The 17968-nt window shown below is 40.0% G+C and overlaps 1 protein-coding gene across 2 annotated transcripts; it reads left to right on the forward strand.

The window, feature by feature from the left end:
• The first annotated feature begins 7918 nt into the window (after nt 1–7918).
• On the forward strand, nt 7919–16680 carry nfkbiz (nuclear factor of kappa light polypeptide gene enhancer in B-cells inhibitor, zeta). Of its 2 annotated transcripts, XM_007895783.2 has the most exons (12): nt 7925–8344; nt 9203–9339; nt 9753–9786; nt 9891–9997; nt 10357–11084; nt 11864–11969; nt 12524–12670; nt 12903–12966; nt 13207–13376; nt 13785–13895; nt 14706–14873; nt 15092–16680. In XM_007895783.2, the coding sequence occupies exons 1-12, from the start codon at nt 8128–8130 to the stop codon at nt 15143–15145; spliced, it is 2043 nt and encodes a 680-aa protein (XP_007893974.2). In that variant the 5' UTR covers nt 7925–8127; the 3' UTR covers nt 15146–16680. The 2 variants fall into 2 exon arrangements, with proteins under 2 accessions (XP_007893973.2, XP_007893974.2); XM_007895782.2 differs by lacking the exons at nt 14706–14873; nt 15092–16680 and having other exon boundaries at nt 7919–8344; nt 9894–9997; nt 13785–14026.
• Nucleotides 16681–17968: the final 1288 nt, after the last annotated feature.

A 17968-nucleotide genomic window follows, 5' to 3' on the forward strand; every position in this document is an offset into this window, starting at 1 on the left:
CCCCCTTGGTTGGTTATAAATGCATTACAGTGTAGATACTTTGTGGTGGATTTGAGGAGGGATGGATGGATGATAGGAGATCAAAAAAATTAACCTTAACACAAAATGCTTGATCTCAACGTTATCCATGTTTGCTATTCGTGGGTTTCACTTTGAAACTAACAAGTGCTATGTTGACATGGATATGATGTGGAGATGTTTATCCCGGTACATGCAAATGGCAGAGTTTCATGCCTACTGTTAGTTAGAATGTTACCAGGATTCACTCACCTTGGGGCGAGCGACCTTTCATGCCACAGATATGTATATGTCATGAGAACCATCTGAACCATGAGTATCATTAGACAGAACCCCGCCCACCCCCACCACCACCCTCCAAAAAAAAANGAAAAGTGTCTTGTTACTCCAATTGAATCAAAGGTCCAAGGTGAATGAACCTTGGTAACATTCAGACCAACAGTAGACATGAACTCTGCCATTTGGATGTACATTGTACCTCTGAGACATTTTCACTGGCCAGTAATAATAAAAATAATAATCCTTGCATTTGATAAAACGCCTTATCATGTCTCCAAGATGTCTCTAAGCACTTCACAGAATGTACTGTAAAGTGAATTGGCTGCATATTTTGTGGGTGAAATGCAGCAGTCGATTTGTATTAATGAGGCTAAATAACTAAAATGATTTGAGTAGGGTAGAACAACGTGAACCAAGATTTTAGGGGCTATTATGCTGGATTATTAGCTCTTGACTAATTGACTAATAAAAGGCAATGGTCAGTAATATCTTCAGGCTAGAAATTCTGATACAGAGAAATCCAGAACCAGTGCAATGCATAAACCAAACCTAATCGATACAGAAATAAGAAACAATATTGATGAAAATATCTATAAAGTGTGGAGTTAAAATGGAATTAAATGGCTACCTGAAAAAGAAAAATATTAAAGGATATGAATCTGAGCAGGAGTAGCTCGGTGGTTCATGTGGAGAAACATATTACAGCCTTAATGTGCTACATAGTCTTTTTCTGTGCTGTAACATTTTATGATTCTATGAATTTATACGACTCGTCTACATCCACCATATAAATGATAAAGTAAATTTCACTTAGATTCACTTGCCGTGCAATCAAATTATCATTACATTTTATTGATGGACAATTCTGTTTTAGATCTAATTTCTGATAATAAGTAACACATCAATATGAACTTTGGTAAAATGATATCTTTGCTATCAGACCTTCACTCTGCCTGAGAATCATGTGAACGAGAGCTGAATCAAATAAACTGTGCTGACTTTTTTTCTCAATAATTAAGCTTTTCTATTCTCCAAATCTGTATTGATTATTATCAATCAACTTGTGTGCAAAAAGGTCCTAAAAAAGGTCTTTCCAATCTAGCAAATGTCAAAATGGTCTGGGGAATTGGATAGGTACTTATAAAGAAAACATTTGAAGGGCTATGGGCTAAGAGCGTGGGGGTGGGACTAGTTGGTAGATCTTTCAAAGAGCCGCACGGGCATGATGGGCCAAATGGCCTCCTTCTGTGCTGTAAGATTCTATTATTCTATGTTGGCCTGCACTGTTTTATGTGTGGATTGATAATACAGTATCTGGAAGGAAAGTTGACTCAGCACTTAATACTTTGATCCCTATATTCCTATCAGTCATTTCCAAACCTGTGGTCAAGAGTCCACATTGTAGGTGAAATCTTTTCCAGAAGGTTTGGTGAGTTTGATGAGTTGTCAGCATGAAGTGATGCCAAACTGATGAGCAGGAAGTTGGACTTTTTTTAATCACACCTCACTTATAACATGTGTCCTGGGAATATTGGACCCTCATCGTGCTACAAAGAGGTTTCCCCTGTAATTATCTAAAACTAGATGTTTTTTCTCACTGCATATCTTGCATGATAATCAAAAATGGGGCCGCAAGATTTTTCCTCACTTAGATAAGAAAATTTGCGAAACCTGCAATATATGTATTGAGCGGGTACACACCACTTGTAATCCCATCTCCTTTAGATACCTTTAGCGTTCCACCTGAGATTAAAAGAGGTACAATGGTGAGCAACGTAGGAAACATCGGAAATCAGGAACAGAACAAGGTCATTCAGCCCGTCGAGCCTGTTCCACAGGGAAGCCAATGAACGCTCATAAACGAAGAAGTTTCAGAGCGGAGATTTCTTTGGGGGGTCAGCCGGATGTCTGATACATGCGGAAACCCATCAGCGTGCTCAAGAGCATCCAAACCAAACTGAGAATTCCATGCGTCCCACCTACATACAGTTCCATGTAATTCTCAGTTTGGTTTGGACAGTTTGGTTTGGACCCGTGCATGGTATGCATTTTCGCATGTATCAGACACCCGGCTGAACCCCACCCCAGCCAACCCCCCGCCACCCACCCCCCCCCCCCCGAAAAAAAAGTGGAGTTGAGTTATGGAAAGTAAAGGTAGTAGCTGTTAACCTTTTTAGGGTCAGGTTCAAACTTTTTCTGAAAGTTTAAGTGAAAGGAGTCTGTTTTTCAATGCAAATTTCCCATGGCAATCACTGCGAAAAGTGAAACAAATTCGAGCAGCTCCACCCCTGAAGGAGTTGGTTCAGCAGTACAAATGCACCCGTGCAAATCAATACTAATTGTACTCCTCAGTGGTACTTTAAATGTTGTTGAATGATACATTAGGGAGCTCAAGAACTATAAAGGGACCCTTTTATATATATATCTATATTAAATATTTTGACAATTTTGAAACTTTTTTTATTTAGCACAAGTGCGACTTTCCATAGTGACACAAAGAGACACAACAACAACAACAGTAACAACAACAAATTACATGTATATAGTGTCTTTCACGTGAAGGGGACATCCCAAAGTGCTGGACAGTCAGGGATCCTCCCCCGAGCTGGTGTTTGGGATCAGGAGGGGTGAAGGGTGGAGAGGGTAGCGATAGGAGGGTGACCAAAGACATAGTCGACGAGGAGGGTCTTGAGACAGGTTTTGAAGGACACAGACAGATTTGAGCTGCATGGAAGTTAGAGGGTACTGTTGCAAAGCAATTTGTAAAAAATTACGTACGAGAAGAGGACACATTTTTGAATTTACAGGTAATATAACGTGGAGTCCTGTAGCTCAGTGGTTAGAGCACTTGCCTCACAAGCAAGAGACGTAGGTTCAATTCCCGGGCAGGGCAAAACGTTGGGCAAGTTTCCTTACTCCACACGCCTCTGTTTACCAGTAAGTAGGAACACGGTTGTTAGCCGATTGTGGATCGCTTTTCCGAGGCTAATAATTCCTTCAAAAAAAATGCTAACAATAATTTCATCACTCAATCCACGACTCTTTGTGGGACACTGCTGTGTGCAATTGGCTGATGCGTTTTGCCCCAAAAAATATACAGTCAATTCACTTTACAGTATATTCTGTGAAGCACTTTGAGACATCTCGAAGACTTGATAAGGCGCCAAATCAAATGCAAGGATTACTATTATTATAATAATATATATAATAACCCTTTGAGAGTTTTAGCATTGCTGGCCTCTCTGGACTTTAATAATAAATAATAAGGCTTACAGTTGATATAACATCTTTCACATTGGGAGGACATCTCAAAACACTTTGCAGGATATACTGTAATGTGTAGTGACTGTGAATTTTGTAGGCGAATGTGGCAGCCAAATTGTGCGCAGAAATATCACACAAACAGCATTAATTGAATAACCAATGTTATTGGGTGGCGGAAGTTTTTGGGGGCCTAACACACTGGGAGAAAGTCATTTCTGGTTGTGAATAGTGCCGTGGGATTTTTAACATTCCCCTGAACAGGCAACAACAACAACAACAACAACAACTTATATAGCATCCCTTGCATTTATATAGCGTCCCAGAGCGCTTGAAGGCAGACTTGGTTTAACATCAAGGCAGAATTGGTTTATCATCTGAAGAACCATACCACCAACAATGCAACACACCCCAGCCCTGTAATGAAGTGTCAGTCTTGACTAAATGAGCTCAAAGCCCCAACATGGGGAATAGAGTGCCATGACTTAGAAACAGATACGCACATGTGCGTTTGTGTTTGTACAGTTGTTTTGAATTTACAGCAGATTTGTGGCGTTCAGGCCTAGAAAGTCCCAACTTAGCATATACGTAATAAATACCAAGCACAGCAACCTATAGTTCCTAAGGAATTGCTGCCTAAACCAGCACTTTACCTAAATACAACAATACGCCTGAGTTCTTTTGGTCACTTGGTTCCTTCATGTTTATTTTGTAGGGCAAATCCACAGCACCACAAGCAGGAAACAAAATAGGAGCACGAGGTTATTGCACAATGGTCTCCAAATGATCACTTAGTAGAGCTCTTTCCTGCTGCCTAACAGCTAAACTCACCTTTGGCTTAGAAAATGGTATCTGGCTCACGGGCAAACTAAATTTGATATATAAAATTTTATATATATAAATTTTTATATATAAAAACTATATAACTAAATTATATGGGAAATTAGGAAATTTCCAGAGTACCCCTGTGATTGGCTCCTGCTCCTGAATTGGCACCCTTATTTTTCCTGAAATGAATAATGACTGCCCCCACCCTTTGGAACTCCAACCCACGGTCCCTTCAGCTTGTACCCTTCCTTGACTTCTTCAAGGCCTATCTCAAATCCCTCCTCTTCGACCATCCCTTCTGCCACCTTCCTACCCTTTCCCTTCCTGCCCTCCACCACTCCTGATCCTAACCCCCTGCTTGGATCCTAATCCCTGACTGTCCAGCGCCTTGGGATGTTCTCCCGACGTGAGGAGTACCTTCCAATACAATACAAAATTACATTTACAAAATATTCTTGGTAAATATCTTCCCAAGCTGAGAAACTGAATAGCCGGTTTGATCGGGCTGTGTAAAATACTTAAAGGGAACTGATAGGAAAAACAGGCTCATTTCCCTCTAGTACAGGATGTTAGGTTTGAAGGTAAGGTTAGTTGTGGAGTTAACCACACTGTTGTTGTCTTGGCCAAGGGTGTGTCCAAAAGCTTATTCTGTGAGCCGAAAGTTTACATTAGAAACCTGTGAACAGAGGAACTAAAGTCACTTGTATTTTATATTTTAAAGCTTGTTTAGTTAATAAGGCAGAAAAGTCACATTAGTTCAATAACATAGTTACAATAGGCAGGGTTACGGCAAACAATATTGGCTGTTATGCTCACATGTAGCAATGTTACTGGAATGACAAAAAACAAAGTCCACAAGTTAATAAGCAGTAGGCAAACATCTCTTGCTTGGGTTCGTTCGAAGCTACAGCCTCTGGCGAATTAATTACTTTGTTGAGCCTGGGAGGTGCGGCCAGTAGTGGCGTTAATCCCTCTCTTGAGCTGATAATAGTGGGTGTTGAATCAACAACCTCAACAAATTACACTTGTGGAGCTGGGTGGATGGCTGAACTCACGGTCAAAGAGGAAGGTATTTAGGCAGGACTTGAAAGAATCAAAGGACCAAAGTTGAATCTCTAGCAGTTGTGTTGCAGCTGTATTCTTGTATCATTGCAGTTCTTCTGTTCTCCTTTTCGTTTGCTTGTTTTCTGACGTTGCTCAAATTTCTGGAAGTGCAGAGCAGTTGAGGTCGAATGGCCAGAGTCACAGAACCTCGGGTCAAAGTTCCTCCTTCCTCACTAACTGGAACTGAACACTAGGATGACTCAACAAGTACAGCTTAGCTATAACTCATTTGTGTTTTTCCTTTTTTTAAAAAAAATCAGGATGGTCCGTATCAATCAATCTGTACATTCTCACCCACCTGATATATAAAAAAAAGATAAATTGGTCACTTCAATCCACGACTGTTTGTGGAACACTGCTGTATGCGTTTTGCCCACAAATTATACAGTCAATGTACTTTACAGTATATTCTGTGAAGCGCTTTGAAATGTCTCGAAGACATGATAAGGTGCTATATCAAATGCAAGGATTATTATTATTCATTACTACAGTTGTTTTCAGGCTGGTTTAAACAAGCTGGGACTGTCCTGGAGTCTGGCATCCAAGAACTGATTCTAACTAAAACAGTGCAGGACCATGACATCAACAGCTAACATTAGAGCTACAGCTGCAATAATAAACAGGATTCTTACTTCTGAACCAATTTAACTCTTCAAGGCACCCATTCAGTCATTTTCCATAACATTTCATCCAAAGTTATACCATCTACCTCATAACAAATGTCACGCTTAGACATAAAGTCTACAATTTAGCTGACTCCAATTAGGCTTGTAGTGTCTACAAATCTTTCCAATGTGGACTGATGATTGCATAAGCATTTCTAACTGAAATAAGATATTAAGCCAGGGTAGTCCCAATGGCGGCTCACGGGCCACATCCGACCCATCTGCTCCCTCCCTCCTCGGCGAGCTGTCCTCTCATGGCAGCGACAGGAGCCCAGGGTTGGGAGGACGCGATGGGTAAGGAGACCTGCTTGCCTTCCCTTTAGCTTCAGAGGGGCTTCCTGACAGACTGCAGCAACAGGCAGTAATATTTCCACTTCCCACAGCTCAATGATCTGCAGTCCATCAGGGAGTCCCTCTCAAGCCAAGGAGAAGGCAAAGCGGGGCTCCTTACCCACCGCGTGACCCCAACCACCCAGCTCCTGTTGCCGCCAGTTAGTGAGCCACTCCACGCGTCTGGGATACTAGCTATTCCCGCTGCCAGTGAGCCATGCGGCTGAGTGAGAGAAAGTGGAGGAAGATAGAGAATGATTGGGGGGGGTGGGGCGAGGGGGTGGGGGGAAGCGAGTGATTGAAAGAGACAGAGGGAGAGAAAAGTGGGGCAGAGAGAGTGATTGAGGCAGAAGAGGAGAGAGAGTAATTGAGAGGGAGAGAGAGACTGGAAGAGAGTGTGATTGAGAGGGGGAGGAGAGAGTGTGGGGAAGGGAGAGGGTGTGAGAGAGAGTTGGGAGGGTGGAGGGCCGTTTTAGAGTGATTGATTGGCAGAGAGTGGGGGAGAGAGATTTAGAAAGAGAGAGAGTATGAGGGACAGAGAGAGAAACAGAGAGAGGGAGGGCGAGAGCTGGTTAAAAGTGAATTTGGAAGACTTTTTTTGCACAAAAGGTTGTGCCAATGTGGAATGCTCTGGCCCAGATGGCCAAATCAATGCAGATGTTTAAAAGGGGGTGGGCAGGTACTTGGGTAGTAAAGTACGTGAAGGGATATGGAGAAGAGATTGGATCAAACATAACTTCTATGTACTAAACAATATGGCAGAGTAGCTTCATTACAGGTCGAATTGGAGGTAGGCTATTTAGGAGTGAAATCAGGAGGCATTTTGTCACGCCAAGGGTAGTGGAAATCTGGAACTCTCTTCCCCCAAAACCCTGTGAATGCTGGATCCATTAAAATTTTCAAGACTAGAGTGGATAGATTTTTGTTCGGTCAGGGTATCAAGGGATACGGGGCAAGGGCGGTAAATGGAGTTGAAGTACAGATCAGCCATGATCCAATAGGACAGGCTTGAGGGGCTGAATGGCCTCCTCCTGTTCCTACATCCCAAATAGCCTGTTTATTCCTGTGTCTTATGTTCTAAAAACACCTCTGTTTCGTACTGCAGGACAAACTCCTAAGACTAATCCTGGAAGTTCAAAAGGGGGCCAGTGAAACTGATAACGATGGAAATTCACAGCAGGTCAATCAGATTTCTGAATAAAGAAAGAAGAGTTAAAATATCAATTACCAGCCAAATGTACTTCTGCTTTAGGGAGCAAAGACGTACATACATATACAAAAAAACAAGTTGAACCCGCCCTTCCCCTTCCTGTTCAATGTTATTTCCAGTAAAGTGATCCACCCTCTGGGGTTACTGGTAATCTCAGCCCCTTCTTTTGCTGGTAGACCAATGGCATAGCAGCAAATGTAACACTGAACCAGGCCACTCCCGGAAGGTGATATAAAAGGTCTCTGACTGGTCAGGGTTCCACTTCAGTTTACAAAGGGCTAGTGTTGTCATCTGTTTAGTAGAGCGCAACCTCCCTCAGCAAGCAGCCTAACTGGAGTTTCCCCCCCTCCTCTCTCTCTCACTCACCGATCTCTCTATCCATCCATCACTCCCATCCCACGCACGCAAACAACCAACCAAGCTCTGTGGAGGATGATCGTGGACAGAGTGAGTGAGCACCTGGGCGATGTGTTCGATCAGTCGATACCAAACGCCGCTAACCTGGGCTATTTTTACCAGAGTTCGCCCCCGGACAGCGAACCCTCCTCCCCTCCTGGGGGACAGTCTGCCCCCACCTCACCACAGTCAGACTCCAGCGAGTGTCAGAGCAGACCCGCGGACACAGCCTACACCAGGCTGACCATCACAGGTATTTCCCCCCCACCACCCCTCAAAAACCCAGCATGGGAATCGCTGCTTTCATTTCGTTTCGTTCGCCTGTCTCTTTTAATCTGGTCGAGCCAGTCCCACGGGTTTGTTTCCTTTCCTCTTTCGTTCTGCGTTGTTCATCGCTTTTTTTCGGGTTTCCCTTTTATTTTCGTGGCTATTTCCTATTTCGTAGTTCTTGAGAACAAAAAAAACTGCATGCATTCATTCGTTCATTCTCTAGTTGCCTCTAGTTCATGATTTATTTCCTCTGCTATTCTTTTTAAGCGGGGGGTTGGGGGGTGCGGAATTTCTTTTTAATAAGGATTTTCTAATTTTTTTAAATCTTTAACCATCTTTCCCACCCACCCCTTTTTTTCTCTCTCCATACTCTCTCTATACTCTCTCTGTATATACTCTCTCACTGTCTCTCTACATATATATATATATATATCATTGTTTTATTTTATGTTCATTTTCTTCACTTCCTTTTGGAAGACAAAGTTTAGCTTGATTTTCTTCTCTATTTCCTTTCTTTAATAATAGTCTTGACGTGAACAAATACAAAAATCACTGCTTTATTGTGTTGTTGTGGAGAGCGGGAGTGATATTTTTGCTTGTCCATTAAAACTGTGTTCGTTTTCCCACGTTTCTTTTTTTTTGGAGTGGGGTGGGAATGGGGGTGGGCGGGGGGGGGTGGGGAAAGAGAAAGAAAACCTTTCAATCCGAAAACAAAAAGTTAAGTGAGAGAGAGAGAGAGGCAGTCCCTGAATTGTGTCACTTGAGCTCAGTTTTTAAAACCATTCAGTGCACTGACTGTTAACCCTGCAAGGTTAAAGGCTTTTCTGATTTGTTTTAACAGACCAGGTTCAGTTTGGCCAAGGAGGATCCAGGAGACAAGCTTTCAAAGGAGTTCGAGTGAGGAATCCGGTCAAGGCACTCCTGGAGCACATCCGTGGCAACCGAAACTTTCCAAGCTCCAAGGTGGAATACTACGGGGTAACTACGACTATTCCATATCGTACACATTTTCCTTCCTCGCAGAAACATCTGTCGTAAAGTTCATTTAGGAAATATACACGAAAGTACTCAAAATATAATTCCGGCTTACTGACAATATCTTGTAATATCTCATTATGCTGCTGCATGTGCATGTTGGATGTAAAATAAATTAACATTTAGTTCTCAATCAAATTTTTTTTCAGGACTGAAACTACTTTAGTCAAATTGATTTTCTTTTTAAAAATAAAAATAATTTCCTGAGAGCTCATTGAAAGAAAATCTGTTTAATTAAAGCTTTTATTAATAGGTTAAAATAGTTACCTGCAATATGTTACAAAAGGAATTGGTAGCATTGTGGTTTCAATGTGATAAATAAGGTTTTTAACTGATTGTGTTTCAACCCAATGTAGACCCAACTTGGCTCAGCAGAGGAACCATATTTAGGTAAGCACATCTATTGACAGTTATTTTAAATTGTGAAAACCTTTATTTGGCAAAAATACTTTTCTTATCCATTGGACAGTGCTAATGATTTTTTTATTTTTCAGCAGAAATAAAAAATCTTCTGGTTGGAACAAAAAGATTGGCTCCAGAAAATCTGACTGATTCACCTCCTTATAAGCAATCGCCTACAGTTAACTCTTCATACCCACTGGTAAACAAAACATATGTATTCAATTTATTTCTTCCTTTAATTTTGTAATTTTAGTGAAGTGCCCACTTGCAAGTGGCTTCTATGATACTGTTAGGCCACAAGTGCCATTGACATAATGATAACCAGTTGTATTCTTTTGAGAGTTCAGAAAAAAGGGGGGTGGGTGGAATTTGACCTAACTTACGTCATATCAAATGACATTGAAAGCAATGCTGAAATATTATCTAAATAATACTTTCTGGTAGCAAAGATCAGTTTGCCTATCAATTGTCTCGTGGTGGGGGGGGGAAGGGGGAGAGGGGAAAATTTAAACTTTCCTTGTTAATAAAAAATGGGTTGAATGTTTTCTGTTTCGACAGACACCACCACAGACTCCAAATTCATTTGAGAGTTCAGATGAAATCCATAAAACTGAACCTACTGCTGATGTGAACCCAGATGTTCTTCAGGACATAATCAAAATGTTGCAGAATGACACTCATCAGATCTCCCTGAACACAGTGCAGGTCAGTTGGGCCAATGTTGCAAAGAAGGAGCATTTGTTTCAGGGAGAGGAAGAATTGGTCAACAAAAATTATATGCAGGAGCTACAGCAGATCCAAATGCATCTTGGTCAACCCCAAGACTTTCAACTCCCGAGCTCATCCCAAATTATTGGACAACCTCAAAACTTTCAGCAATGTCAGGATTTCCAGCAGCTTTTTGCCAGTGAACAACACCAAAGATTCCATCAAATTCCTTGCGAACCACAGCCTCAAAACTTTCAGCATTTTACAACCAATTGTCACCTACAAGATTTCCAAGACAGCCCAGATCCTACTCTGTCTCAAGTGTTCCAGTCGGTTGATGAGCAGGCTGTGGGGAACGAACCCCAGCCTGAATGTTATCCTCTGGCACAGAGTTTCAGTTCCGTGCCATCCACTATGTACTATCCAACTCCAAACCATCTGCCACAATCCCAGAATAGTTCTCCTATGAACAATGCACCAGGCAAGTCTTTCTTCCAATGGCAGCTTGAACAGGAAGAGAAAAAATTGTCCCATCTTACAACGGAGCAGCTCCTTGCCAAGGATTCTGATGGTGACACGTGAGTATTTCTGAACTTGTCTTAAGTTTAGCTCAATATTTATCGAACTCAAATACTCGTACGCATAGTTTATTTTTAATTTATGTTCTGATCCTTTCTCTCCTTAAAGACTCTGCACCAAACAAAAGAGCAGGGAATATTTGCTGGAAACTTGCACCTAAACCTCTTGAAATTATTACTTTTTTAGCCTGGAGTATAGCCATTCATGTCTGACCCAGTGTTTTCCTAACCCTCCCTTAAGAAAAAAATGATGTCACTTGATCTCTGCTCAATGCCTTGCCCTAGCAACAGAATTGAGATTTGGAATTCCCCTGTAGTATACATATCCTGTTCATAACAGTGCTTAGAAGGTCCACGTACTCTGTTATGCAATGACAGTACTTGCGGCCCTTAACATTCTTAATTGAATACTAAAAATGACCTCATTAACATAAGCACAAGAAATGTTACAGAATGAGGTTTGGGGGATTCTGTACTGTGCATCACACTCACTAGACTATTTGGTAGCCCTATTTGCGTTCATAAGTTTCAGAAATTTAGATGCAATGTGGGAAGGGTCCTAACAATTGCCAACTTTTGATAAATAGTCAGTCCTCAAAATTGCTAATGTTTGTTAATAATAATTTCAATTTGAGTAAAACAATAAATGTGAAAGATCAAACACTAGACTTGATAGCTGTAATTTGTACTTTTGCAAAGGGTTTGATTCATTTTGATACTCTAATTTCACTATAAACTGATTGTATATTGAAAATATTTGTATTACTTGTTCTTTGCAGTCTCCTACATATTGCTGTTGCACAGGGCAGACGGGCTCTTTCCTATGTCCTTGGGAAGAAGATGTTTGCGATTAACATGATGGATGTTAAAGAACACAATGGGCAGGTGAGGATGAATAAGATCCCATTGATCTCTACTTGACTTGATTGTTAATGGATAATGCTCGAATGTTTTCTGTTTCCAACATTAACAATCTCTATTGATTGTTACTTTACAAAGTGTTTGTGGAAGTGACAACAATTTATATTAAGGGACATTTGACCATTCACCAACCTAAAAATCTGCAATACCATATCGATTGTGTATATGGTATCGTAGATAATGGGGTTGAAGAGCATTGGTTTGGGCGTGTTCTTAGAAGGCAATTTTGTACCAGAGTCGAGCTCATCTGAAGTTCGTATTTGCACCAAAGGCATATTTGCACCAGTCAGTACCAAAGTACACAATCTTGCTAATGTTTAACTTAAATTGACTTGTTTTTCAACAGTCTCATTTGCATTTGTAAAACAGCCACCAAGTTGTTTGCTCGTTACGGATATAAATTATTTTGAAAATAAATTATCAGTTAGTCATTTGCCTCCTGTATTTCTTTCCCTACCATTTCCTTGTATAGTTTGGGTGAATGCCAAACCTTAACAGCAGTATTTTTCCATTTGCAGAGTGCCCTGCAGGTCGCTGTTGCTGCCAACCAGCACCTGATTGTTCAGGACCTGGCGAGCCTTGGTGCGCAGGTGAACACCGCAGACCGCTGGGGCAGGACACCATTGCATGTGGTTGCGGAAAAGGGTTACTTTCAGGTGCTTGTGGTAAGTGGATTCTTGAAGTCGATTGCTGAATTCCGTTCCGAAGTATCACTGAACTTTAGCAGAGGTGCTTAACTGCGGTAATTCTTTTCCTTTTCGCAGCACTCTTTGTGCTTTTCAAACCCAGAAGAAATCGATTCAAAACTGATTTAAATCCTATTATGTGATTTATCTTTTTTTTTAATTTCAGTATATTTTCCTGCGGTATTGATACATTGTTTTATGCTTCTCACAGGCCATTGAAAAGGGTTTGGTACTCAGTGGTCAGCGTCTGAATCTTGAAGTTACAAACTTTGATGGTAAGTTCAATCACTGTATTTTCTTTTTTCCAATTTTGAGTAATGACACAAATGAATATTTCATGTAATATTGATGACCACATGGCTACATTCACTGCATTACTACAAAAATATCCAAATTTTTCATTTCAACTTTGTAATGGACAATATTGTTGCAAATGTGCATTCTTGACATCTGCTCAGTGTGAGAAGAAGACTTGTTCGATCCTAATGATGGGCTTCTATTTCCATTTTTTTTAGGTATGACTGCTTTGCACCTTGCAATACTGACCCACAATAGTATGGTACGTGACCTGCACAATAAAGTTCAACAGCAGTGTCATTCTGTGGAGGAGATGCTCATGAAAAAAAAGAGCTTGTTGGACACTATCAAAACTTTTGTACAGATGGGAGCATCCATTGAAACACGAGTAAGTTCTAACGTGATACAAGGGTCATTCGGGTTATGTGGGTAGTTGGATTGCATGGTATTTAAAACAAATTTGGAATATTTCACATTTTGTAATTGAAACAAGCTTGTTTGCCAGTGTGAATAAGCCTGAGATTATCTCAAACACAGATACTTATCAAAATACTCAGCCCTTGACTGGATGAGATGCCATTGCAAACTCTACGACTGTGTTTACAACGTTCTGAATAATGCATAGCTTTACACACGATACACACGTAATATTAACACCAACTTTGAATTTTAAATTGGATTTGGGAATAAACCCAATTACTTGTGATTAACTTTTGGAGGCATGGGGTCATTTGAATTCTTAGACTATTATATAATTACTCCTCGTGTTCTGAATGTTGTTCATTTTTTTCTCTAGGAACGCAAGACTGGACGTGCAGCTCTGCACTTAGCTGCTGAGGAGGCAAATGTTGAACTTCTGCGTTTCTTCCTTGAACAACCAACCAGTCTTAACATTGTGAATGCCAAGGTAAAATGCAACACAGTCGGCTGTCAGTCATTCAATCGAAGAAAGAGGTCCTTGAAACAATGGGCAAATAATTTTATGTCATAACCTCTTTTTTTGAAGGGGTGTTAATAATAATAATAATAATCCTTGCATTTAATATAGCGCTTTTCACGTTGGGAGGACGTCCCAAAGCGCTTCACAGAACACACTGTAAAGTGAATTGCCTGTATATTTGTGGGCGAACGCGGCAGCCAATTGCGCACAGCAATGTCCCACAAACAGTCGTAGATGGAAAATGACCAATTTATTATTGTTTTGGGTTTTTGGAGGGATTATTATTAGGCGTGTGGATTAAGGAAACTTGCCCAAGGTTTCGCCCTCTGCCTGGAATTGAACTCAGGTCTCTCGCTTGCAAAGCGAGTGCTCTAACCATGAGCTACAGGTCTCCACTTGCCTTTTCTAACATTCTTGCTAGGTTCCACATATTTAAATTGTAATTCAAGTGTAAGGCATGAAAGGCATGAAGTGTCATTTAATGTTAGCCATTGAGACAAAATTCTGTAATTGAGACTTAATTCAGAAGCCAGTTTTATTTTTTTTTAGGCTTTCAAATTGGAACTTAGAATTTCAGAATTTTCCACAATTCTCAAACTGTAAGACAAATTGGTCCTCCAGACAAAGACTAAGTGAAATTTTGGGCCTGCAACTTCATAATAAGAGCACTATTTTTCCAGAACGCCTCAGAACATTGGCTCTCAAGTATGCACCAAAAAAAATGTGTATCTGATACCTCCCTTTTGAAATGTTTTACTATTTTTCGTTCCCCTGCAGGCATACAGCAATAACACTGCTCTCCACATCGTGGCTGGCCTGCAAGGTCGGGTAAGCCAGGTTGACGCTGTCCGACTCCTGATGAGAAAGGGAGCTGATCCGAGTGCCAGGAACCTGGAAAATGAACAACCTGTGCACCTGGTGCCAGATGGTCCAAGAGGAGAAGAGGTGAGTGTAAAAGGAGAGTCGTACATGTCTGTTTGGCAAAACAAAAATAAGATAATGACCTATCGATTTTTATTTTTTTAGCAGAAGTGAAAGTAATAGAAAAGAATCCCCCCAAAACATTACAATATGAAAGTAAATTTTAAAAATAACATTGAAAGCAAAATATGGGTGACAGAAGTCTGATTTTTGTAAACTAACCATTACTTTGTTATTCGTAGGTCAAGCGAATTTTGAAGGGGAAAGCTGTTCAATCAAGAGTATCTCTCTTTTGACACGATGTGATGGGAAAATTGTCTGTCGACCCTCACTGTCAGTTAGGCAGTCCTGTGAGATTTGTATAGAAATATTTGCCTGTCACTGGCAAATGTCTGTTGTTTCAGTTAAAAGAAACTTTAATTGTTGACTACTATGTAGTAATTAGTTTAAAAAAATGTAACCTGGAGCTTGTTTTAAGCTGATTGTTCTGTACAGTACTATATTGAACACATAAATATGGTCCACAAGCTGAAAAATCTGGACTTCAGCAGTAGCTGAAAACACACTTTAAAGAACACTTTATAGCATTTGAATGTGTCGTGTGTAGCTGCAGCATAGAGGTCTGCGGCCTGAAATAATATCAATTATCTATAATATTCAAACCAAGTTGAGAATGTGGTGAGAGTTTTTAAAAGTTGGTGTTGTATAATACAAGGAATTTAAAAAAGAAGTTGAACTGCAATTACTCAAACATGCATTTTATTCAAATTCTTTCTCTGACTGGAACAAAAACAAAAACTAAAGCAGATGTTGCACAAACCTATAAATCCTAATTGCCATATGGATCTTCAAATCAGATTCTTGCAAGAAATTTTTGGTCACGCGATTTGAAATTGAGAAATGTTAATTGTTCCAAAGCGGTAAATGAGTAATGGCCTCTTAGTCATACTTTGCTCCCTTTAATTTCAGTGGGGCTTACTTTTTCTCAAACCTGTCTTCCCAGCCAAATGGGGATTGGACAGTTGGAGACTGACAGGTATAGCAATTAAATTGGAAGGGAGGCCAACACCCAGTAAAATGAAGTTGAGTGAGCATTGCAGACGTAAAGTATTGTAGGATGCGATGATGCCAAGAGGTTCCTGGTGAAAAGAGGATTTGGGGGGGTGGGAGGGTTGAAATGGATCTAAGAATGGCGTTTAAGCTTTGCCGACATTTATTAAAGGTGCTGCAATGTAGAAAATTAAGCATGCCCCATTCAGTCCGAACCAGAGGATTAAAATCCTGGATAAGATGGATCTTGAGTTAGGTGGTAGTTTATATATTATCAGAATCAATTGTTTTCTATTTGTAGCCACAGTGCATCTGTTAACATTATGAAAGGACATTTTTAAGTCTTTAGGTATTTTGTTTTTCCTTGTGGCAGTATACATTTGATTGATAAATTTTAAGAAATACTTTTTCATTTGAATTGTCTCACTTAATTATTCCACTTTTTTCCTATTTGATTTCAAGAGTGTATTTTGTTTTTGTCAATCTAGAACTTGAAATATTACCTAGTTATTTAGAGTTGTATTTTCTTTGCAATATTTAGTGCTGTTTAATATAGTTTTAATGTAGAAGTGTACACTGCACAGCTTTAAAGCGCTGAGAAATTGATTAGAGTATTTGTGTTAGCCATTTTAAGGTAGTCTGTTCATTCATGACTTTTACAAAGTATGTCTTGTAGACAGAGGTTCTCATTGTTAAAATTGTTTGAATATTGCATTAAGTAGCTGTGATATTGTGTTGTTCTGTATGCAAGAGTTTTAAAATAAAGTTGATTTAAAAAGTGCAGATTCGCCGTGTATTTTATCAAATCTTTCAGGAGTTTCACCAAACCAAAGGGGTTGTATGATATCTGGAAATAGGTCAAACGTTACAGACAGAAATCCTCTGTATTAACTGAACTGTAAAATCCTGTGAAGCTCCTTTAGGTGCCTCGATGATATGAAAAGGCACTATATCCAATGCAAGGATAATGATTGTAAAAGTAATGGTGAAATGATTTTCACATCAAAATACTGAAAACAGAAAAGATTTTTGTTAAGGAAATCCAATATTCTTTATTCAAATTGATCTCCCAATATATAATTACACACATCATTTCTTGCCCCAACCTTTCTGCTCCGCAGCAGTTATTTAAATCCATGTAAATTATTCCTCACTTCCTGAACTAGTTTATATAGAAGGATTAAATAGATCTTTCAAAGTCATTTCAAAGTTTAACTTGCCTCCAAGTTATCATGTCAGTTTCAGCCACATGAGTTTCAATCGTTGTGAATGAGAAATGTTTAAGCCACAATTAGTCTCTGCCCATGAGAAATATATAGTTCCTCGTTTACATATAGTGAGATTCTGCATGTGGAATTTCCAGAACAAATTTTAAAATCATTATTGAATGTAACAATGTGTCAGCCTGGTGCACTCTTGCCTCTGAGTCAGAAGGTTGTGGGTTTAAGCCTCATGTCGGGACTTAAAACTTAAGACGTAGTCTTAAGCTGACACTCCAATGCATTGATGAGGGGTGTGTGTGCATTGTCAGAGGTGCCGTCGATGGATGAGTCGATGAACTGAGATCCCATCTCCCCGATCCCATGGCGCTATTCGAAAAAGTGAACAGAGGTCCTTCTGGTGCCTGGCCAACAATTTCCCCAGAAACAAAAATGATCATTTACTTCATGGCCGTTTGTGAGACGTTGCTCTGTACAAATTAGTTGCCACTTTGAACTACAAATACTTTCAACTTCAACTACATTAGTTAAATGTCATCATATCCGAACTACAGCACTTCCAACAATACAACATTTTTAATGAAAAATTCAGCTACACATACTCAGTCACTACACTTTACAGTAAGATCTTGTGAAGGGCTTTGAGATGAACAATACAATACAAAATTACATAACTACAGGGGCTTAAAGGGACAGACAGAGCCTCAGTTTAAGGTCATATCCGAAGAACAGCACTTCCAACAATGCAACACAACCCCAGCACTGCACTGGCGTATCACGTTAAACTATCTTTTTTAATGAAAATATATATTTAGTTGGAGAATATTATATATTTAGTGCAACACAACA

The sequence above is a fragment of the Callorhinchus milii genome, unplaced genomic scaffold, assembly GCF_018977255.1.
Source record: "Callorhinchus milii isolate IMCB2004 unplaced genomic scaffold, IMCB_Cmil_1.0 Scaffold4, whole genome shotgun sequence".
Taxonomy (NCBI): Eukaryota; Metazoa; Chordata; class Chondrichthyes; order Chimaeriformes; family Callorhinchidae; genus Callorhinchus; species Callorhinchus milii.